This window comes from Cygnus atratus, chromosome 23 (genome assembly GCF_013377495.2).
Source record: "Cygnus atratus isolate AKBS03 ecotype Queensland, Australia chromosome 23, CAtr_DNAZoo_HiC_assembly, whole genome shotgun sequence".
Classification (NCBI taxonomy): Eukaryota; Metazoa; Chordata; class Aves; order Anseriformes; family Anatidae; genus Cygnus; species Cygnus atratus.
In genome coordinates this window covers 4,518,188-4,540,158 of record NC_066384.1, presented here as the reverse complement: position 1 = coordinate 4,540,158, position 21,971 = coordinate 4,518,188, and the positions used below count along the sequence as shown (strand labels likewise).

General features: G+C 65.5%; 2 protein-coding genes across 3 annotated transcripts; both read left to right on the top strand.

Annotated features, from left to right (window-relative positions):
• Positions 1-2,870: 2,870 nt before the first annotated feature.
• ID3 (inhibitor of DNA binding 3) lies at positions 2,871-4,582 on the top strand. Its single transcript, XM_035562379.1, has 3 exons — positions 2,871-3,427; positions 3,612-3,683; positions 3,905-4,582. Exons 1-2 carry the CDS (start codon positions 3,107-3,109, stop codon positions 3,666-3,668), a joined length of 378 nt encoding a protein of 125 aa, XP_035418272.1. The 5' UTR covers positions 2,871-3,106; the 3' UTR covers positions 3,669-3,683; positions 3,905-4,582.
• An 8,047-nt stretch (positions 4,583-12,629) lies between these two features.
• Positions 12,630-20,945, top strand: E2F2 (E2F transcription factor 2). Of its 2 annotated transcripts, XM_050715217.1 has the most exons (6): positions 12,630-12,930; positions 17,727-17,814; positions 18,069-18,288; positions 18,385-18,543; positions 18,751-18,865; positions 19,153-20,945. In XM_050715217.1, the coding sequence occupies exons 1-6, from the start codon at positions 12,646-12,648 to the stop codon at positions 19,630-19,632; spliced, it is 1,347 nt and encodes a 448-aa protein (XP_050571174.1). In that variant the 5' UTR covers positions 12,630-12,645; the 3' UTR covers positions 19,633-20,945. The 2 variants fall into 2 exon arrangements, with proteins under 2 accessions (XP_050571174.1, XP_050571173.1); XM_050715216.1 differs by having other exon boundaries at positions 12,718-12,930; positions 18,385-18,865.
• The last annotated feature ends 1,026 nt before the right edge of the window (positions 20,946-21,971 follow it).

Here is a 21,971-nt window from a genome sequence, read left to right as displayed (position 1 = left end):
CGGAGCTGGCCATTTCCACGCCGCTTTGTGCGCTCCGCATCCTGCCACCTGTATGGCCTTATTTAGGGAGAAAAACACCAAAATAATAATAAAAAAAAATGAAAGGAGGATTTTTTTTTTTTTTTGGGGGGGGGGGGTGGCGAGCGTCAATCTGGAGCACGAACGCTCGCGGGCCTCTGCTTGTGAAACTCCCCGAGTGTGGGGAAATTAGGGGGCAAATTAGGGGGGATTAACGACCTGGGAAGGGGGCGCTGGGGGGCAGGGGGTGGGAGCGGGATGGGGGGGTGACACGCGGGGGCTTTTTGGGGCCGTTTCGGGGCACCGTGTTCGCTCGCAGGGGGTAAATCCCCGCTCCCGCCCGCCGCTCCTCGCCTCTTCCTCTTTTCCTTTTTTTTTTTTTCCCTTAATTTTTTCATTTTTTTCTTTAATAAAACACACAGTGTGGGCCCTTTTCAACATGAAATCATTGCACTCTGGAGCATTCCCGCTCCCTTTCCCTCCTCTCTCTCCCCCCCCCCCCCTTACCCCCCCCCCTCCTTTTCCCCTTTCTCCGCGCCAAGAAATCCGCCTCCCCGGCCGCCGACACGACGGAGGACACCCCAACCCCAGCGGCGGGCTGGATCCCCCTAATAAAAAAAAAAATAAAAATAAAAATAAAAATCCCCGTGTCCCCTCTGGCCGGGGAGCCGCCAGGCAGCGAGGACGGCAAACGTCCCCGCGCAACCATCTTGCTCGCGCGCTCGGGGCCGTGGCCATGGCGCGGGGAGGTTGCCTTGGCCACGCATCCCTGTGTGAATGCATGACGTGCACAGGGCTGGCGCCAGGCTGTCTGGGGCCGGGAGTTAGATCAACACAGCTGGAGGGCCCGGGCCACAGCTGGGCAAAGGCAGCGGGTCCCGCCGCCCCGGCCGGGCCTGTGGGAACGGCCGCCAACAAAACCCCCTGCAAACAAAAGCCCCCCGGCGCAGCCCTTTCAGCCCCCTGGGAAATGGGGGGCGGCGAGCGGGGAGCGGGCATGGGAACGGCGCGGGGACCCCTCGGCCGCCCGCGCGGGGCTTGGGAAGCGGGCTGGGGCTTCCGAGCGCTGGTTTCAGGGTGGTTTTCCATATTTTAGTCCGTTTTATTTTATTTTATTTTATTTTACTTTATTTTACTTTATTTTTTTCATTTTGTTTTTTTGCATTTTTTGCATTTTTTTTCATTTTATTTTTTTCATTTTATTTTTCATTTACTGCATTTCATTTCATTTCATTTTATTATCTCATTTCATTTCATTTCATTTCATTTCATTTCATTATTTCATTTCATTTCATTTCATTTCGTTATTTCATTTCATAGTATTTTATCTTATCTTTTTTATTTTATCTTATTTTATCTTATTTTATTTTATCCTATTTAGTCTTATTTTTTTACCCTATTTAATCTTACTTCTGGGGGGTGTCCCACTTCTCCTGGCTGCTTGCCCCCGAGCAGACCGAGAAGGGTTTGGGTTCCCCCCGTGCCCGCTCCATGCCCGGAGCTGATTTCCCAGGAAATTTATGGGGAGGGTGAAGTGGGGGGGGGTAAGAAAAAAGTTTTTAAATCGCAAAAATACCCCTCAAAAAAAAAAAAAAAGGCTGGCTGCTGCTTTCAGGGTTTTGGGGGTCTCCGAGGAGCTGGGGGGGAGAAGCAGGGGGCTGCTGCCCCCCCCCTCACTCCGCTGTGCAGCCCCCGGGGGGTCGGAATGGGGGAAACAAAACCCAGCGCCACTGAACTGGGATTTGGACAGATCTGGAATAAATTGCTGCTGTGGGCAGGCGTAATTTGCTCCAGGTGCCTCTGTCCCCCCCACCCCTCGCCCCCTCCCCACGAGCTGGGAGCCCCAGGCAAGCGGGGTCCCGGGGCGTCCCCCAACGGGGTGTCCCCCAACGCGACGTCCCCTCCCTGGGCTCCCCCTGCAACCAAAACCGATGGAAATTCCCCCAGAACACCCCAGCGAGGATTTTTGGGGGGGGGGCCATCGCCCCTTGCTTTCACCATCTGGGGGTCGCGGGCCCTTGGCCACCCCCCCCAGACCCTCCGTGTGCCACCGCCACCCGCTGCGGTGACACCCACGGGGCCCGGCCACCCCGCTGTCCCCACGGCTCGGGGCTTTTTGAGCCGGCGGCGTTTTGGGGTGGGTGGGTGGGGGCCGTGCTGGAATAACCCCCCCCCCCCCCCCCCCCCCCTTCCCCGTGCCTATAAATCTCCGCTCCCCCCTCCGAAAAAAACCCTCTCCCGGCCGCTCGCAGGAGCGCAGCGGCTGACCTAAATCTGGTTTCTCCATCGTAACCTCAGCTTTACCGCAATTAATTTTTTTCTGCTGGTCACAAGATAATTCCTGACGCCAGAAAGTCTGGAGGTCATATGAGAAGCGAATTGAGGAACAGGGCGGCACTAATTTCCTACGGGATCGCCCGGCAAAAAGCAAAGGGGAGGGGGGGGGGGAGAAAATATCACCCACCCCAAAAGCTGGGGGGGGGAGAAAAATCCTCCGGGATGGGGGGCAAAGGGGTAGGGGGCTGCGGGGGGGTGCACATGGGGCTGGGGGGAGCCCCCTCCCCCCCCCCCCAAATGGAGTGGTTTTGGGGTCTTGCCTTGGGGTGATGCTGTGGGGTGGCAGCGGGGGGGGGGGGGGACACATGGGGACGGGGCCACCCTGGCCACCAAGGGTCACTTGTGGGGGGGGTTTGGGGTGGGAGCGTGGTTCTTTGGGGTTCATTTGCATACGTGGGAGGGGTCTGAGGGTTCATCTGCATAATTTGGGGGGGAGCCGGGGCCGATTTGCATGCGGGAGGCGGGCCCGCGAGGGGCGCCCTATATAGCGGGCGGTGCGGGGCTGCCCCAGCCCCAGTGCGCCAGCGAGGTCCGAGGGGTCGGAGGCCCAGGGAGCGGAGGCCCGAGGAGAGGAGGTCCGGAGGGTGAAGGTCCGGAGGGTGAAGGTCCCGGAGCTTGGAGGCCCCAGGGCTCGGAGGCCCCAGCCTCAGCACCTCAGGTCCCAGCAGAGCCTCAACGCCCGCCGCCTCCTGTCCCAAAAAAACCAAACAAACAGACAAACAAACAAAACCCTCACCCGCCCAGCCCCAGCATGAAAGCCATCAGCCCGGTGAGGTCCGTCAGGAGCTGCTACGAGGCCGTGTGCTGCCTCTCGGAGCAGAGCCTGGCCATCGCCCGCAGCAGCAGCAACAAGAGCCCGGCGCTGGAGGAGCCCATGAGCCTCCTGTACGACATGAACGACTGCTACTCCAAGCTGCGGGAGCTGGTGCCGGGCATCCCGCAGGGCACCAAGATGAGCCAGGTGGAGATCCTCCAGCACGTCATCGACTACATCTTCGACCTGCAGATCGTGCTGGAGGAGGAGGCCAAGGGGCGCGACCCGTCCTCGGAGGCCACCCTGCTGTCCCTCAAGGTACGGGCTCCGCGGGGCCGGGGGCGTGATTGGGGGGGGGGGTGGTCCCATAAGGGTCGGGGGGTGGGGGGGTGGTCCTACACGGGTCGGGGGGTGGTGGTCCCAAAGAGGGGGGGGGGATGGATTTTGGGGGGACGCATCCTGCTGCCGCGGTGGCCCTGACCCCTGTCCCCGCTCTCCGCAGGCGGCCGAGCTGGCCTCCGAGCTCTGCTCCAAAGACGAGAGCGCGCTGTGCCACTAACGCCTCCTCCAGCAGGTGAGTGTCCGCTCCCGCCCCAGCAGCCCCCCAAAACCCCCCAAGCATCCCCCCTCCGTCCCCCAAACCCACCCCACGCCGCTTTCCCCTCCCCCCCCCCCATCCAACCCCTACCCCCCCCGCGTGGTGCTGACCCCGCACCCCTCATCCCTCCCCCCCTCCCAAACCGATTTTATATTTCATTTTTTTTTTTTAACTCTTCTTCCTTTCTTCCCCCCCAGTGCCAATTAGCAAACACGCAGCGAGTGTCGGTTCCTGATTCGTTATCGGCCGGAGGTAAATAGCAGCTTCCTGCGCGGCGCCAGGCTGTCTGCGACCTGCCGCGGCCCCCCCGGAGCCCCCCCCAGGCCACCACGGGGGGCCACCCAGCTGCACCCAAGCACCCTTGGGCTCCTCCATCGCCCGGAGAAAAAAAAATTTAAAAAAGACCCCAGGTGCATCGCCCCCCCCCCAAAAAAAGACCCCAGGCGAGGGGAGAGGCGGCTGCTGCCCCCCCTTGTCCCCCCCCCGCGACCAGGAGCTGCCTCCTCGGCGAGTTTTCGAGCGGCGTTCCCAAAATCCCGGCTTCTTTAGGACTTTTTCAGCCCGCTTTGTAAACGAGACACTTTGTACCGATAGACTGGTGAAGATGCGGTGGTTGTCTGTATATTTTTGGATTATAGCGATCGAGCCCTGTTTAAAGGCGTTTAATAGGGGGATAGAGGGGGGGTTTTTTTGGGGAGGGGGGGGGGTCCTCGAATACGAACCAAACTCTCTGGGGCCACGGCCTCGTGTATTGTGGAGCTCTATACTAGAGTATAACGTTTGTACCTTTTGTGCAGGAAGGTGAAATTTCTGCGAACATGCCTTGTACTTGCTTTATAAACTTTTTATAAAAGTTACCGTTTTTACGTAATAAAGCTCGCCTCGTTCTGAATGCTTCCATTTTGGGGGGGGGGGGGGGGGGGGGGAACCTCGCTGCCATCGAGCTGCGATCGTAACTTCTAGGGTTACGGGAGGAATCTCATTAATTGTTTAATAGCTTTGAAATGTCAGCTCAGGTATGGGAGGAATTAACCCTAGGCTGCTGTCTCCCGGCGGAGGTGTCTGCCAGCTATTTTGGGTGCTGCTCTCCTTATCTGATAGGGAAGGAGCGAGGTGCCCCCCCCTTCTTCCCCCCCCAGCGCTGCCGAGCCCCGGGGAGCAGCGGGAGGTGTAGCTGGAGCACTGTGGGGGGGGGAGATGCTTTTCCAAGGTTTTGTACCCCCTTTGGGACAGCTCTGCTGGGGCTCAGCCCCGTGCAAAGGGTGGCCCTGGGGGCTATGTGACCCCCCCCCCCGAGGAAGGGGTGCTAATGGGCTGCAGCTGCCCAGCCTCTGATTAGGGCTGCCCGGAGCCTTGCCCTTCCCTGGGGGGCTGCTGCTTTTTGCCCCCCCTTCTGTCCCCGTCCCTGGGGCAGCGACGTGGGGGCAGCGCCCTGGGGAAGGGCTGCTTGGAGCAGAAATGTGCCCCCCCCCCCACCCCCAATACAAGCCTTGCGATTCCCCTCTGGCCCCGAAGCAGATGTGACCCAAGCCTTGGGCTGGCTCGGCTGCGGGGTGGCTGCAGCACAGCTGGGCCGGATCCTGCTCCCCGGGGAGGGCAACTGGCTGCTCAACCCCCCCCGGCAGCACCGTCACCTCTGCCCCCTGCTCCCGGGGTCAGGGGCACGGCGCTGGTGGCATCGGGGTGTCCCCAAATCTCCGCAGCCTCCAGGTGAGACGGGTTGGAGGAGGAGGAGGAGGAAGGCAGCAGGGGGGCTCGTGCGGATGTGCAAACCTCTCCCCAGTGTGCCCGCTGCCCCTCCAGAGCACCTTGCCCCCATGGGGTGACGCGGGGCCGTGGGCGTCCGGCCGAAAACCACCGCTGCCTTCCCTGGAAAAGGGACGGGGACGGCTCCGCACCCGACATCGACAGACGTCCGTGTGCCCCAAACCACCTCTGGGACCACCGCGGGGGGGGGGAATGGGGAGCATCGGTGTGTCCCTCTGCCCTCTTGTCCCCACAGCCGGAGGCTCAGGACCTTGTTTCTGCTCGTGTGGCTGAAAAATCACAATTATCCCACAGCGATGGTCAGTGAGACCCCAATGACACAGCGGGGCCGCCCGCACCCCCAGCCTGGGGGGGGGGGCTCAGGGGGTCCCCTCCCCGTGCCCCTTGTTGGGGACTGGGATTCCCGGGTATGGCAGCGCCACGGGCTCGGTGCCAGCTCCTGGTGGCCATGTCCCATTGCAGCCACCCCATGATTCCCAGACCCCCTGCAGCGGGGACAGCATCGGGGACAAACCCCGTGTGTGCCACCGGTGCTGGGACCCCCACGCCGTCTCCCTTCACAGGGCTGTGGCGTGGCGCCGATGCTTTCCTTGGAAATCCTGCTTTATTTTTTTTTTAAAGGGAGAAAATACTAAAAATAGCCCCCGCTGCTCCACTGGGGCCGGGACGGACGTTACGGGGCGGCTTTCTCCTAAGAACCACCCCCCCCCCGCGTCCCTCCCGAAACCCTCGGCACCACTACGGCCGTTTTGCTGCAACCCTCGGTTCGCTTTCGTCTGGGGAATGAAAGGATGGGGGGGAAAAAGAGAAAAAAAATTTAAAAAAAAAGGGGGGGGAGGCAAAAAAAAAAAAAAAAAAAAAATAGTGGGGTGCTGGGAAAGCGGCCCCGAGCGGGGTGCCGGTGGTGGTGGCGGTGGCCGGGCCGGCTCTTGGCAGCCGGGAGTCTGATGCAATCGGCGGCGCGGTTCCCCACCTGTATTTGCCATTGTGTGCCCGGAGCTGTTTGCAGGTGTTTGCTGGCGCCGCGCTGTCTGAGCCGCACTTCCCTCCTCCTCCTCCCGCTGCCGGCCCGGCCAAGGCCTCCCGGCCCGCCGCCAGCCGCCGCCGCGCTGGGACCCAGCACACGCACACGCGTGGCCTTGTGCGCGCCTGCACGGCTGGGGCTCGCTCGTGGCGCGCGCCCGCGTGAGCTTGCACGCCCGCGGCGCTCGTGGCCGCGCGTGGGAGCAGGGCTCCGACGCGGCTGTGCTTGGCCGTGTGCCGGTGTGCACGCACGGCCGCTGCGTGCATGAGGTTTTACATGCAAATGCACACACATGCATGCTTGCACACGCGTGTGTTCACAGCGCGGGCGTGCAGATGCACGTACCTGCTCCCGTGAGGGCACGCACGTGTGCACATGCACGCTGGCAGAGACACGTGTGCACCCCCCACCCCGAGCTCAGCAGCCCCTCACGTGCTCTGCTGGGACATACATGTGCGTGCACATGAGGGCACCAACACACACACACTGCTGCTGGGGTGCAGCTCACACGCGTGTGCACGCCCTCAACAGGAGCACATGCGTGCACACCCAGACGTGCGTGCACAACTCCCGTGAACACATGCATGCTTGCATGCACACACACGTGCATGCACCCACCCACGCGTGCACGCACCCACATCCATGGGCATGCACACACACGCATGTGCACACACGTGTGCATCCAGCAGGGACAGCCACACGCACAAAAGCACCGTGCAGTGGCAGGGCCGGCTCGGGGCTGCTGCTGCCTTTTGGGTTCCTGCTCAGCCGCCCAGCAGCCCCTTCCCCTCCGACCCCCCCGGGACCACCGGGCGGCCCTGGGCTCCCCACGTGCAGCCCCAAAATTTGCCAGGACCTGGATCTGAGCTCCCCGTGCCTCAGTTTCCCCATCCACACGGAGGGAAGGGGCAGCAGCTCCAGGAGGCAAACTGGGACAGGGGAGGGGCGCTGCTGGGGTAACTGGGAACGGCTGGCGGCGGTACTGGACCAGCCTGGCTCCGGAAGCGCTGGCACGCGTCCCACGTCCCCTCTCCTTTCCCACCAGTGTCCCTCTGGTTTCAAACTGGAGCCGGACCAGTTTGGGGGACTGACTCCACATTAACCCCTCCGGCTCCGGGACGCTGCTCTGGTTCTTCCCAGCTCCGTGCCCCCATCCTCGGGGTTAGCAGGGATGTCACAGGGCACGGCGGGGTGGTGGCACACCGTCTGCTGCTTGTCACCGCGAGGTCACGCTGCACGGCTCTGCCAGCGCCCACCACGGCTTCTCCGCTCAGCACCAGGAGGGTGAGGGGGCTCTGCTGCCCCCCGGGATGTCCACAGTGGGGGGGGGGCAATGGGGTCGGATCTGACACGGGGCCACCAGGACCACCCTGACCGCCCGTGCCCCCTGTGGCCACCAGCGTGAGCAGGACGTGGACACCGCCCCACAGCATCGCCCACCGGTGAGGTGGGGAGGGGGCAGCAGGGGGGGGCACGTCCACGTCCACAGCCCAGTTGCTGCGGGGGGACCCCCAGGCTCCCCACCAGGACGCCTGGGACCACCGGGACCACATCTCCAAGTTGTCCCCGGGACACTTCCTCGCCTCCATCGCGGTCACCCTTCGCCCCCACGGTGGGGATGATCCTCGCTCATCAGGACCCCGAAGCCCCCGCAGAAGGTGAGCGTTGGCTGCCCCCACCGCCGGCCCCGCTGCCCCTTCCCTCGCCTTTCCCTTTTCCCATCCCTTTTGTTGCCTCCGGGACGGGGCTGTGAAACCCCACAGCTCCATTTGCTGGGGGAGAGACGCCCCAAGAACCATCACGCATGGGGAGGGAGGCCCCCTGCTCACGTCTGGGCAGGGGCTTCATCCATAGCAGCCGCTGGAGAAGCCACGAGGGTTTCTGTTCTGCACCTGGGGGGGCAGCTGGTGGCCTGGCGGTGGTGGCCACGTGCCCCTCGGTCCTGCCCCGGCCTCCTCCCCCTCTGCCCCCTCGGGTCCCTCGTCCAGCCAGGCAGTGCCGTGGGGGGGTTTCGAGGTGGTGCCCAGCTGGCACAGAGCCGTGGTGTGGGCTGCCGTGAGCCGGGCTGGGGGCCTGCAGCATCTCCCCACCCCCCTGTCCCCCTGTCCCCGAGTCCCTCCGTCCTGCCAGGTGTGCCCCCCCAGTCCCTGCACCCCTCTGTCTGCCTCCAGGTGTCTCTTGCTCCCTGCACCCCGAGTCCTTCTGTCTCCCCACCCCTCCTTTCTGCACCCCCAGGTCCCTCCATCCCTCTGGCCCTGGGTCCCTTCGTTCCCCTGGCCCTGTGTCCCCTCCATCCCTGTGTCCCCCCACATCCCTGTGTCCCCCCATCCCTGTGTCCCCTCATTACGCCATCCTTCTGTCCCTCCTCCAAACCTGTGTCCCCACATCCCCCCATCCCTGTGTCCCTTCACCCCCGTGTCCCTCTGTCCCTCGTCCGTCCCTCTGTCCCCCCATCCCTCTGTCCCTCGTCCATCCCGGTGTCCCCCATCCTGTCCCTCCAACTCTCCATCCCCGTGTCCCTGTGTCCCCTCACCCCCCCATGTCCCTCTCTCCCTCCTCCATCCCTGTGTCTCCCTGTCCCTCCATCCCTGTGTCCCCCCATGTCCCTCTGTCCCTCCTCCATCTCCGTGTCCCTCTGTCCCTCCGTCCCCGTGTCCCTGTGTCCCCTCACCCCCCTGTGTCCCTCTGTCCCTCCTCCATCCCCATGTTCCCCCGTGTTCTCCTGTCCCTCCATCCCCGTGTCCCCCCGTGTCCCTCTGTCCCTCTTCCATCCCCGTGTCCCTCTGTCCCTTCATCCCCGTGTCCCCCCGTGTCCCTCTGTCCCTCCTCCATCCCCGTGTTCCCCTGTCCCTCCATCCCCGTGTCCCCCCGTGTCCCCCCGTGTCCTTCTGTCCCTCCTCCATCCCCGTGTCCCCCTGTCCCTCTGTCCCTCTGTCCCTCTGTCCCTCCATCCCCGTGTCCCTCTGTCCCTCCATCCCCGTGTCCCCCCGTGTCCCCCCGTGTCCCTCTGTCCCTCCTCCATCCCCGTGTTCCCCTGTCCCTCCATCCCCGTGTCCCCCCGTGTCTCCCCGTGTCCCTCTGTCCCTCCTCCATCCCCGTGTCCCTCTGTCCCTCTGTCCCTCCATCCCCGTGTCCCCCTGTCCCTCTGTCCCTCTGTCCCTCCATCCCCGTGTCCCTCTGTCCCTCCATCCCCGTGTCCCTCTGTCCCTCCCTCCCTCCCTCCCGGTCCCGCGGGGGGACCGGGGCCGGGCGCGGTGCCGCAGCTCGCTGCTGCCGCCCCCAGGGCCGAGGAGGAAGAGCCGGGGCCGGCAGCGCTGCCAGAGCCGGGGGGGCTGCTCCGGGGTGCTCCCCCCGTGGGGACCACCAGGGCCACCCCCGCTGTCCCCTCCCCGTGTGTCGCAGCAGGGTGGCCACCAGCCATGGGGCAGGGGTCCCGTGGCCACCACCAGCCCCCAGGCAGGGGGTCCTTATGGCCACCACCGACCACCAGGTAGGGGTCCCCGTGGCCATCACCAACCATCAGACAGGGGTCCCCGTGGCCACCATCAACCATTGGGTAGGGGTCCCATGGCCACCACCAACCATGGGGCAGGGGTCCCATGGCCACCACCAACCACTGGGTAGGGGTCCCCATGGCCACCACCAACCATCAGACAGGGGTCCCCGTGGCCACCACCAACCATCAGACAGGGGTCCCCATGGCCACCACCAACCATGGGGCAGGGGTCCCCATGGCCACCACCAACCACTGGGTAGGGGTCCCCATGGCCACCACCACCAACCATCGGGCAAGGGGTCCTGTGGCCACCACCAACCACCAGGCAGGGGTCCCCGTGGCCACCATCAACCATTGGGTAGGGGTCCCATGGCCACCACCAACCATGGGGCAGGGGTCCCATGGCCACCACCAACCACTGGGTAGGGGTCCCCATGGCCACCACCAACCATCAGACAGGGGTCCCAGTGGCCACCATCAACCATTGGGTAGGGGTCCCATGGCCACCACCAACCTTGGGGCAGGGGTCCCCGTGGCCGCCACCAACCATCAGACAGGGGTCCCCATGGCCACCACCAACCATGGGGCAGGGGTCCCATGGCCACCACCAACCATGGGGCAGGGGTCCCCATGGCCACCACCAACCACTGGGTAGGGGTCCCCATGGCCACCACCACCAACCATCGGGCAAGGGGTCCTGTGGCCACCACCAACCACCAGGCAGGGGTCCTCGTGGCCACCACCAACCATCAGACAGGAGGGCCTTTTTTGTCCTTCCCCAGCCCAAAAGCAGGAGAATTCGGACAAAACCAGTGCTTCCTACAAAAGCCATCGGTGGGCAGAGGGCAGGAGGCCAGAAGAGGATTCCCCCCGCCCCCCCCAGCCTGCAGCTGGTCGGGGCAGAGATCTGCACTTTGCTCCCGCTATCAGCACGTAAGGGCTGGGAGGTTCTTCTCCAGGGTGCTGGGCTGGGTTTGTGGGGTGCTGGAGGCAGGATTGGTGCCTGGTGCTGCCCGTGGGGCCGCGGCGCTGCGATAACCCTCCCAGCGGGACGGTGGCAGGGACGGCTGTCCCTCCCCGGTGGCATTTTGGGGGGGCTTCCCGGAGGCCTCCAGCCACGGGACAGGCTTTTCCCCCAGGAATCTCAGCAGGATCAGGCCCCGGTCCTTGGATTCCTGCAGCAGGGCCGTGCTCCTGGTGGGGGGACGCGGTGCCCCCCCTGCCGCGGGGCTTTTTGTTCCACCTCGAAGCCGCTGCACGGTTTTGGGTGTCTGTCCCCCCCCCCAGTTGTGGTCTGGTGCCCGTCCCTGTCCCCTTTTCACAGCGGAGGCTGTGGTGCTTGTGCCTGCGTGCCCGTCTTCTCGGGGGGGGGGTGGTAAGAAAGTCCTCCCTGCGCCTGAGCTGCAGCCCTGAGAGCGGGGGGGCTTTGGGGCTGGAGCAGGGACTTGGGGGGAACCAGCCTCAATGGGTTAAACTCGGGGACTGTTTGGGGTGAAAACACAGAGATTTGGGCTCCTGAGGCCAAATCTGCTGCTGCTGACTCACTGTTGGAGCACCCACCCCCCGCACACCCCCACCTGCACAGTCCCCATTCCAGTCCCAGTCCCAGTCCCAGTCCCAGTCCCAGTCCCTGTCCCAGTCCCAGTCCCAGTCTCCATCCCTGTCCCAGTCTCAGTCCCAGTCCCCGTCCCTGTCCCAGTCTGTCCCAGTCCCAGTCCCCATCCCAGTCTGTCCCAGTTCCTATCCCAGTCCCAGTCCCCGTCCCTGTCCCAGTCTGTCCCAGTCCCAGTCCCCATCCCAGTCTGTCCCAGTTCCTATCCCAGTCCCAGTCCCCGTCCCTGTCCCAGTCTGTCCAGTCCCAGTCCCCATCCCAGTCTGTCCCAGTTCCTATCCCAGACCCAGTCTCAGTCCCATTCCCAGTCTGTCCCAATCCCAGTCCCTGTCCCAGTCCCTGTCCCAGACCCCATCCCAGTTTGTCCCAGTCCCAGTCCCCACCTGTCCCAGTCCCCACCCGCCGAGAACCCGAGCAGGTGGCGCCAAGGAAGCCCCGCCCCCTACTTTGCATACGAAGCCCCTCCCCTCCCTCCCGCGCGGCTCCGCGGGCTGCCGCGGGGCGGGGCGGCGGCGGCGGCAGCCAATCAGCGCGCGGCGTTTTCCGCGGGAAATCCGAATTTCGCGGCACGGCGTTTGGCGCTTAAAAAAAAAAAAAAAAAAAAAGGTTAAAAAAACCCGGGGCGAGCGAGGAGGAAAAGCAGCGGCCGGCACGGAGGGGGGGACACAACCGCGGGGGGGGGCACCGGGCCGCGCCGCCCCCGGCCCCATCCGGGCCGAGCGAGCTGATTTTGGGGCTAAACGCGGCGATTCTGGGGCTAAACGCGGTGTTTTTAGGGCCGAGCGCGCCTTTTCCGCCTTGCTTTTTCCTGCCCCCCCCCCCCCCCGCGCCTTTTTTTTTTTTAATTTATTTTTTTATTATTTTTTTTCCGGGGTGTTTAGGTCCGCGCCCGGCGGGTTCCCACGACCCCCCCCCCCCCCCCCAAAAAAAAAAATGCCGCCGGTGATGTCGTGACCCCCCGGCCCCGCGGAGCCGCCCGGTTCTACCCCCCCCCCCCCCAGCTCCCTCCCCCGGGCCGGCTTCTCGGAAGGACTTTGCAATGCTGCGGCTGCCCCGGGGAGTGTCCCCAGCCCCGGGGGGGGGCGCGGCCCTCCCGCCCCCCTCTGCCCAGCGCCCCCCCAAAAAAGCCGTGCCGGCCATGGGCTCCTCGGAGCGGGGGGGCTCCGCTTTGTGCAGCCCCCCGCTGCCCGCAGCCTGCTGCAGCCGGGGCTCCTGGCAGGGGGGGGGCTGCGGGGCCGCTCCCCGGGGGGGGGGCTGCCTCTTCGCCACCCCCCAGAGCCCCCACCTCAGGACCCTCCGATCGGCCTCGGCGGGACGGCTGCCGGTAAGGTGCCTGCACCCCCGACCCTGCTTTATTTTTTTTTTTCGGGGGGGGGGAGGGTGTTGGGGGGCTGCCGGCTCGGTGCAAGGAGGGGACAGGGTGGGGAGCAAGGAGGAGGGGGAGGGGGGCGATGCCAGGAGGCCCCCCCAGGTCGTGCAGCTCTTATTGGGGGGTCCCTCTGCACTGCCGGGCCTGGGGGGGGGGGGGGGGCAGGGCTTGGGCGTTTCTCAACTTCCCCGGTTGCCTCCCGCCTTCCTCTTTTCTACATTTTTCTGCCTTTTTTTACATTTTTATTTCCCCCCCCCCACTCCCGCTCCGGGTTGCTGCCGTGACCCGTCCCCGGGGGGGGGCACACACGGGGCTGGGGCGTTGCAGCTCCGCTGCCCAAGCTTGGTTCCCCGGGGGTTCGCAGTGGCGTTTTGTGGGGGCTCGATGTGAAACCATCCTCTTCCTCCTTGGGAGGAAGGAGCCGAGTTGGGAGCTGGTTTATTTTTATTTTTTGGGGAGCTGTTTTATTTTTTTATTTTTTTTCGGGGGGGGGGGATGTTGGTGACAGCCCCATCTGGCCGTGTCACCCAGCGCTGGGCTGTGCTCGCAGAACCCGTGGGTCCCAGTGGGGAAACTGAGGCCGCCCCATGCCTGGTATTGGGGCCCGGTTCTCCTGGGGGCCCCCCCCCAAATCTGCCCGGCCCCGCTGGCAGCTGGGGCTGGCATTTAATTCCTGCCGGCCCCGGGCGCGCGTCCAGCCCTCACTGTGAGCCTCTGTTCTCCCTGGTGCTGGAGCCATCCCAGGCCCCGCTCGCTCCCATCAGCGTCTCGATTTATTTGGTTATTCCCCCCTTCCGTGGTCGCTGATGCCTGGTGCCAGCTGGGGACGGCGCTGCGGTGGGGGCAGAGGGTTTCTTTTTTTTTTTTTTTTTTTCCCTCCTTGCTCCCCCCACCCCGTGCTGCCCGTGTGGGTCTGTCCTGGCTGCTGCCTTCTGCACGGCCCCATCCCGGGGGGGCTGCGGGGCCACCTGTCCCCTCCCCGGCTTTGGGAGCTGCTTTTTGGCCGCCGTTGTCTCCGCACAGCGTGGGATGCCGTGTCCTGCTGCCGGGGGTGGTTGTGTTGAGAGACATGCAGCGCCCCCCCCCTCTTCCAATAAAACACCCCAAATCCCCCCAAACACAGCGCCTGCGTTGCCGCAGAGCTTTTCCGGGGGCCCTTCGGCATCGGCACCCCTGCTCGGTGCTGTGCCCGGGGGATGCTCGGGGTGCTCCTTGCCCACGTCCCCCCGCCCTGCGTGGCTCTGGCGGGGGTCGCGTGATGCTGGGGGCACCGCTCGCTCTGTGCTGGGGGGTCCTGGTCTGTCCCCACTGCTGGACGTGGGGCACGCATCGAGGCGGGGACCCTGCTCCCGGGGACCCTGCTCCCGGGGACCCCGCCGCGGTGGCTCGTGGCCACGGTGGCTCGTGGCCGCGGTGGCTCGGGCACGCTCCCAAGCACCACCTTTGTGTGCAGACCCGGGGCCAGCAGATAAGGAGCGCCTCCTCCCCGCTCCCACCTGCCTGTGGGACTCGTGCCATACGAATAGGGACGCTTGCTCCAGCTGCCTCGCACGGCCGTGGCCGGGAGCCCACCCTGGGTTGTCCCCTGTGTCCCCTTGCAGAAAGGCAGGCCGGGTGTCCCCCGTGGCCCCAAAAGACCCCAGGTTTCCCTCGGTGTCTGACTTGGGGACCCCAGAATTGGTAAACGGGTCTCCTCCCCCCCCCCTTGCACACGTCTATTTCAGAGCCGTGTTGGCCGGTGCCGATCCCACCCGACCGTTGGCCATATGGGATCTCTATAGGGTCTCTGTGGGGCTGCCAAGGAGCCTCGGGGAGCGCCTCAGCCCTGCAGGAGGTGGGGGTCCCGGCCCTCCCCGCCTCCTCCGTGCTGGGGAAAAGGGGTTCAGAGTCCGCTGTGGGTTCGGTGCGAGCGGGCAGGGCAAGGCCGCCTGTGCAAAGAGCAGCTGGTGCGGGGGGGTGGCAGCACCGGGGAACAGAACAGAGCCCCTTTCCCCTTGGGGGGGGGCAGTGAAACCCTCAGCAGCCCCCCAGCTTTACTGGGGGGACCCGGGGGGTTTCCCCATCCCACCCTGATCCCACAGCCACCCACCAGAGGGGTGACTTTGGGGTGCTGCAGATGGGTGTGAGGGTGGTGGCACCCAGTGGGCACCCACCCCGCTGCCAGGGCTCCTTCTGGCTCCGTGTCCCCCCCCCCCCCCCCCCCCAGCTTCTCTCCCTCGGGAACTTCCCTTCCCTCCCCGCTCCGTGCAGGATTTGGGGTTTTTGGAGGGGTCGGAGGTGCCCCAAGACCCTCAGAGGGGCAGCGGTACCCCAGGGTGATGCTGTCCTCGTCACGGGCCCGACCCTGCCCAACTCCCCGTCCTACAGCCAGGGGCTGAACCCCCCCCTCCCCACCTCCAGCCCCCCCAAAATCTGGCTTTAGCTGGGGGCTCTGCAAAAAAAAAAAAACAAACACCCCCCCTATATCCTAAAAAGCAGGGAGGGCGGCATCCCAGGGCCGGACCCAGCACCCTTGGCACCGCCGTGTCCCCGGCACGGTGGCGGGACCCCGGGGTGCCCCGTGCCACCCCCAGCCGGGCGCGTCGTGCCCCCCCTTTACCCCCCCTTACTTCGGGTGCTGCGTTTCCCACGCCCCGGGGAGCGTGGGGGGGCGGCGGGGCTGGCTCCGGGGTGGGGGGGGGCCCTGGGTGTGTGTGTGTGTGTTTTTGGTGGGGTGGCGGTGACGGGCAGAGCCCGGGCAAGCCCGGGGAAGGCAGCGGCGCTGTTGAAACCCAGCGTTGGCAGGAGGAGCGCCCGCGGCCCCCGGGGGGAGAGGTTGCTCTGATGCTTGGGCTGGGCGCTGGGTGTAGCCCCTGGCGCCGGGGCTGTTGGCAGGAGGAGCTGGCGGGGGGCCCGGACCCCCCCCCCCTTTTTTTTTTTTTTTTTCTATCCCCCCCAAACACCTCAGGCTCCTGCTGGAGCTTCCTTTCCCACCCCCAGCACCGTATCGGGGCACTGCGGTGCCCCCCTCCCCAGGCAGAGATGGGTTGGGGGTGGTGTGGGGGGGTCCCATGGTGTCCCCTGGGGTGGGGGGCTCGGGGTTTGGCTGCCTGCTCTGGTTCTTTCTGTCCTGTCCCCCCCCCAGGCTCTGGCTGTGCCTGGCTCAGCTGTCGTGTGCCTAATCCTGCCCGGCTGGGGGGGTGGCAGCTGGGACGCAGGAGGGGACCCCCTTGTCCATTGTCCTTGGTGGCCATGTCCCAGCCCTGGCTGGAGCCCCCCCAGCTGCACGAGGGGTCCAAGTTGTCCCCCCGCTGGCCGTGCCCCCTGCTTTGCTCCGTGCCTCAGTTTCCCCACTGCTCCGGGAGAGGGGGAGCAGCCAAAGCCCTGCACCGGGCTCTTGGTGACGGGGACACGGGGGTGGCCACAGATGGGGGTGTCCACAGGGGCCAGGGTTTGGGTGCCAGCAGGAGGGGGGCCCTGGATGTGTCCCCCCCCGGCCCCATTCCCATCCCAAATCTCGCTAAATCTCGCTGGCAGATGCTCGGGGTCTGCTCTGGGGCAGGCGTTTCCCATGCGCTCCCCGTTCCCCATTGGGGTGCCGGCAGCTCGGGGGCAGAGCCGGGGATTGGGGCAAACCTGCTCGGGTGGGGGGGGTGCGGGGGAGGCAGCGAATTCCCACAGGAGCTCGGGAGGGACCTGGCTCCCTGGGGGGGGCGGAAAACAGCCCCTGGCGCCTCTCCTGCCCCTCCCCACAAAGCTGGGTGCGCTCCCCGGGGAGCCGGAGCTGTGCCGAGCCGCCACGGGGACCCGGCTGCCATGAGGGACGTGCTGGGGGGGGGCCCTGTGGGACAGCCCGGCCTGGGAGCAGGTATGGGATGGGGGGGCGCTGGGGGGAGCGGGGTGGAACTGGGGGGCAGCACTGGGGGGCTGCTTTCTGCTGCCGAGCCAAATTACATCCCCCCTTCCCCAGGTAAAGTCCCCTTGGTTGCGTTTAGGGACGTGGGGGGTCCTTGTGCGCATTGCGGGGGGGGGGGCGATTTGCTCACACCCCTGGCTCCGCTGTGCCCCCCCCCTCTGCTTCCTGGGGTCTCTTATCCCAGAGTGATGCTGGAGGTTGGGGGGGGTCCCCTGGGGGTTACATCAAGGAGCTGCTTGGCAGGGTGTTCCCTCCCCGAGGACCCCACGGACCCCCCCTGTTGCCCCCCCCCCACGCATTTTGCTCCAGCTGGGTGCAGGTGGCTGGGGGCACCCACGGGTGGCTCCCAGGTGCGTGGTGGCAGCGGGGTCCCCTGTGCTGCCCGCACCCATGGCAGGGTGGGGGGGGGGGGGCGGAGCAGCCCCGTGCCCCTCAGACCACCCGGGGGGTCGGGGGGGGGGGGACAGGATCCGGTCTCGCCGCCCCCTCCCAGCAGCCGCGGGGTGCCAGCACCTCCCGTTCCCAGGGCTCGGCCCCCGGAGCCGTGCCAGCAGCTGGGGGCGAGGGGAAATCCCTGCGGCTTCCCCGGGCAGGGCTGGGGCGCTGGGCAGGAAGAGGGCAGGAAGCGATCGGGGGGGGGGCCCGACCCCCCCCACCCCAACCATCCCTGGTGGCCCCATCACCTGCACGGGGGTGCTGAGCGGGAGCGCATCCCACAAGGGGTGTTGGAGGCAGGCGGGTGTCTCGCGTGGTGTCCCCAGCCTGCGGCGGTGCCCAGGGCTCCGCGATGCTCCGGGGGGGGGCTCCGGGGGGAGCCCGGTCCTGCCCCAGTGCGGGCTTTTCTCTCCTGCTCCAGGCCAAGAGGAAACTGGACCTGGAGGGCCTCGACTTCCGCACGCCCAAGGGGAAGGGCAGGGCGCTGGTGCAGGTCCCCAGCCCCAGGAGTAAGTTGGGGAGCGACGGGAGGGGTGCTGGGGGGGGGGGGGAGGGGGGGGCAGACCCCACTTCCCAGAGCTGTGCAGGCAGAAAACCCCTGGGGATGGGGCGGGGGGATCGATCTGGGCTATTTCTTGGGTATTTTTCCACCAGCTTGGGGATTCCAGCAGGTTTAGCGACCCCCAGCGTGGCCAGCCCCGTGCCACCTCCACCCCACGCTAAGGACCTCTTCTTGGGGGGGGGTCCTCTGCTTTCCCCGCAGCCCCCAAATCCCCCGGGGAGAAGACGCGCTACGACACCTCGCTGGGGCTGCTCACCAAGAAGTTCATCCACCTGCTGAGCGAGTCGGCCGACGGCGTGCTGGACCTCAACCGCGCCGCCGAGGTGCTGGGGGTGCAGAAGCGGCGCATCTACGACATCACCAACGTGCTGGAGGGCATCCAGCTCATCCGCAAGAAGTCCAAGAACAACATCCAGTGGATGTAGGCGATGCTCGCGGGGGGAGGACGGGCGCATGGGGATGGTTTTTGGGGAGAGGTGCCTTCGGGGCCGGGGGTCCCTCACGTCTCCGCCCGCAGGGGGACGGGGATCTTCGAGGATGCGGCGGTGGCGGCCAAGCAGCAGGCGCTGCGCGGGGAGCTGGCCGAGCTGGCCAAGGCGGAGCGGGCGCTGGAGCAGCTCCTGCAGGACTGCGCCCTGCAGCTCCGGCAGCTGACGGACCACGAGGACAACCAGAGATATCCTTGCCTGGGGAGATGCGTGGCCACGGGGGGCTGGGGGACCCCTCCGAGTCCCTTTTTCTCCCTTTCGCTTCCCTGCGGGGCTGTCCCGTGTGTCCAGGGGGGGTTCTCGGAGGTCGATACCTGGTGGCAGCGCTGTGGGATGGGGAACTGGGGCCGTCCCGCTCTTGGTCCTGCTTTTTCCTATACCTCGTCCTTGCCCACGCTGGCGTACGTCACCTACCAGGACCTCCGCACCATCAGCAACTTCCAGGAGCAGACGGTGATCGCCGTGAAGGCTCCCCCCGAGACGAGGCTGGAGGTGCCGGACATCAGCGAGGTGTGTGTGGGGCCAGGAGCTGTCCCCCGGCAGTGGGGTCAGTGCCGGGATGCTGCCGTGCCCGCACCGTGCCCCGCCGTGCCATCTGGGGCATCTCAAGGGTACAGCCCAGCATTGCCCCGAGCGCTTTCGGGGTGTCTCCCTGGGGCTGTTTGACCCTGAGCGGATCCTTTAGGGGTTGTGGGTGTGGGGTGATGCCCTGCTGGGACCTCGCACAGGTTGGGGGCAGCGGGGTGGGCTCTGCGTGCCCCCCTGGATGTCCCCTGAGCCCTGCTCTGCCCGGCCAGGACAACCTGCAGCTCCACCTGAAGAGCACCAACGGCCCCATCGAGGTGTACCTGTGCCCGGAGGAGATCACAGACGACAGCCCCACCAAGCAGCACGGCGTCCCCTCTGCTGCCACTCCCCCCCCGCAGGACAGCAGCACCCACCCCTCCCTACAAAACAACCCCGAGCCCCCCAGCACATCCCCGCAGCCCCTCCACGGGCACCGTGCCCCGTCCTTGTCCCCATCCCTGCCCCTCTCCAGCCCGGGGGGGCCCGGCTCCCTGCTGGAGGTGGGGACGGGGCTGCTGGGCTCCCCCCAGCACCTCCTGCAGCAGACGGAGGACCAGCTGCCCTGTGCCCCCTCCTACCTGGACTCGGCCCCCTTTGTCACCTTCTCGCCCCCCCTGGAGCAGGACGACTACCTCTGGGGGCTGGAGGACGGCAAGGGCATCAGCGACCTCTTCGAGGCGTATGACCTGGGGGAACTGCTGAAGAACTGAGCCTCTGCTCCCCGATGCCACCCCCCTTGCCTGCTGTCCCCCCCACCCCCGTGCCTGTCCCCCAGGTGGGTGGGATGGAGAGCGCAGCGCCCTGGGTGGCTTTGCCTCGGTCGTTGGTTGTCACCTGGGGGGGTTTGGGGGTGCCAGAACTGGTGCTCCCCTCCATCACCCCCACGGCCTCGAGGGCTGCTGGCAGACCTGGGGGGGCCTTTGGGTGCATGGCACGGGGTCAGGGGCACCCCAGCCCCCCGGGCGGCGCAGAAACGCTGCCCAGAAGGGGCTTTGCTGTGTGTGGGGTCGCGTTTTGGGGCCGCTCCGGTTGCTCCCCAGTCCAACTGGTGCTTCGCGGTGGTGGCCGCTTGTTTGGATGGTGCGGGGCATGGCACAGCGCAGCTCTCCTGGGGTATGAGCTGATGGATGGAACGCCACCGAGGTGGTGCTTCCCCCCGCCCAGTAGCTGAAATATCCTTAAAAAAAATTAGCATAGATGAAATCACCTTTTTGTTAAAGAGGGGAGGATGCCGAACCTCTTAAAACAGCCGCGGGCAAACCGCTTGCAGGGCGCAGAGCATCCCCTCCTGCCTGTGCTCCCTGAGAGCTGTTGGTGCTGGGGGGGGGGGGGGGGGGCTGAACTGGAGCTTAATGGGCAGGAGGTGGTGGTGACTGGGGCAGGGGGGAGCCGGGAGCAGGGCGGGGGGGTTGGCGGTGCGGCTGTGCCAGCAGCAGAGCCGGGTGCGCTGCGTACCCCTTGGTCCTTCCCAGCTGCGCCTCACACAGAGAAACCCAAGCTTTTCCCTAATATTACTGCTTTCCCCTTCCTCGCTGGGGGGCGCGGAGGCTCGGCCCCCTCTCCCCATGCTGGGATCAACCTGGAGCCGGTTCCCTGCGCTGATTTTTCCCCTGGGTGCCGGGCACTGGGGCTGGATGCGGCCGCTCAGCTTTGGGCTCTGCACGGCCTCATCCCGCAGCAAGGATGTGTCGGGGGGGAAAATCCTGCCCCGGCCCCATCCCTCCCCTTGGGAATTTCGGGCAGAGTTCCTCCCTCCAGGCTTTTCCTCCTGCCCTTGTAAATTGTACCTTAATTATTGCACTGTATTTATACGGGACCCACCTTCGGCACGGCGCTGTCGAGGGTTTCTTTGGCGTTTTGGGTTTTTAAGCGAGTGTATTTAAGTCGTCCTTCCTCGAGTTTGCTCTCCTGCAGTTTGGCTTGGACGTGGTGTGGGTGAGGATGTGTTTTGTCGTGAAAAACTCGTGGCACTTGGTGTTTTTTGCTCGCGAGGGGATGAAATGAAATAAAACTTCTGAGTCAGAGGGGCTTGTTTTCCTCGAAGAAGCAAAACGTCGCGGTTTGCAGTGTGTTTCGGGGGGAGGGAGGTGGTTTTGCTTCTGCTTTTGGTGGGGGGAAAAAGTCTGGTTTTAGGATTTCTGGCAGGTCAGCCTGCTCCATGGTGGGTGGATGGAGAAGGGGGTTGAGACGAAGCCGTGATCGGAGCAAAGCGGCGAGTGTGGGACGAGCACTGGGGTCAGGATGCCTGGGTGCACCCGCTTTGGGGCCTGCGGGGACGTGCCCGTGGAGGGTCCTGCCCCAGGCCACCAGCCCCAGGATTGCTGGGCTGTGACCTGGTGATGCCAACGGTGCTGGTGACATCTGGTGGCACCCGGTGATGTGCGGTGGCACCCGGTGCCCTGGGGCTGCACCGCTCGTCCCATGGGGTCTGGCACGGCAGAGGAGGAGGGTGAGAGGCACCGGGTCCTGTCCCCATCCCCGACGGGCTGCGTGTCCCGGAGCAGCTGGCGGTGTCGCAGCCGTGCCACCCCCCCCCCGGCTGGCAGTCCCCGGGCCGGCCAGGAGGTGGCAGGGCCACCCCAAGAAAGGGGCTGCGGGGTTTAGGGGGGGGGGGCTCCCGAGCCTGGCCCACGCTGCTCTAAGTCCCTGTCCTGGGCTGGCCACAGGGATGCTTTGCTGGGGTCAGCCCCCCGTACCCCAAGGAGGTGCGTGGATGGTGGGGGGGTCCCAGCCAGGACCCCTTGGGAGCCCCCAAATTCCTCCTGTTCCCCTGCAATGCGGCAGTCCCACCGGGGCCACAGCCTCTTAACCTTGTGCCTGCCAGATGGGGGCTAAGGGGTGTGTGTGGTGCCCCCCCCCCCCCATCCTATAAACACCTTCACCCCCTTAGCAGGGCACCTTGCAGCCCCGCACACCCCATCCTGGCCGGCTGCTGGCCCAGGCTGTGCTGGGTTTTTTCTTTACCGGGTTTTCTTTAACGTTGTCACCGTGAGCTGCTGGGGATGGGGCTCACCAGAACTACAAAGTGCGACAGAAATGGTCTGGGGGC

Coding starts and splice junctions, on each gene's coding strand:
- ID3 (XM_035562379.1), top strand. CDS start 3,107: ATGAAAGCCATCAGCCCGGTGAGGTCCGTCAGGAGCTGCTACGAGGCC. Junction 3,428..3,611: donor CCACCCTGCTGTCCCTCAAG/GTACGGGCTCCG, acceptor CGCTCTCCGCAG/GCGGCCGAGCTGGCCTCCGA.
- E2F2 (XM_050715216.1), top strand. CDS start 12,745: ATGGGCTCCTCGGAGCGGGGGGGCTCCGCTTTGTGCAGCCCCCCGCTG. Junction 18,289..18,384: donor AAGAACAACATCCAGTGGAT/GTAGGCGATGCT, acceptor CTCCGCCCGCAG/GGGGACGGGGATCTTCGAGG. Junction 18,866..19,152: donor AGGTGCCGGACATCAGCGAG/GTGTGTGTGGGG, acceptor CTGCCCGGCCAG/GACAACCTGCAGCTCCACCT.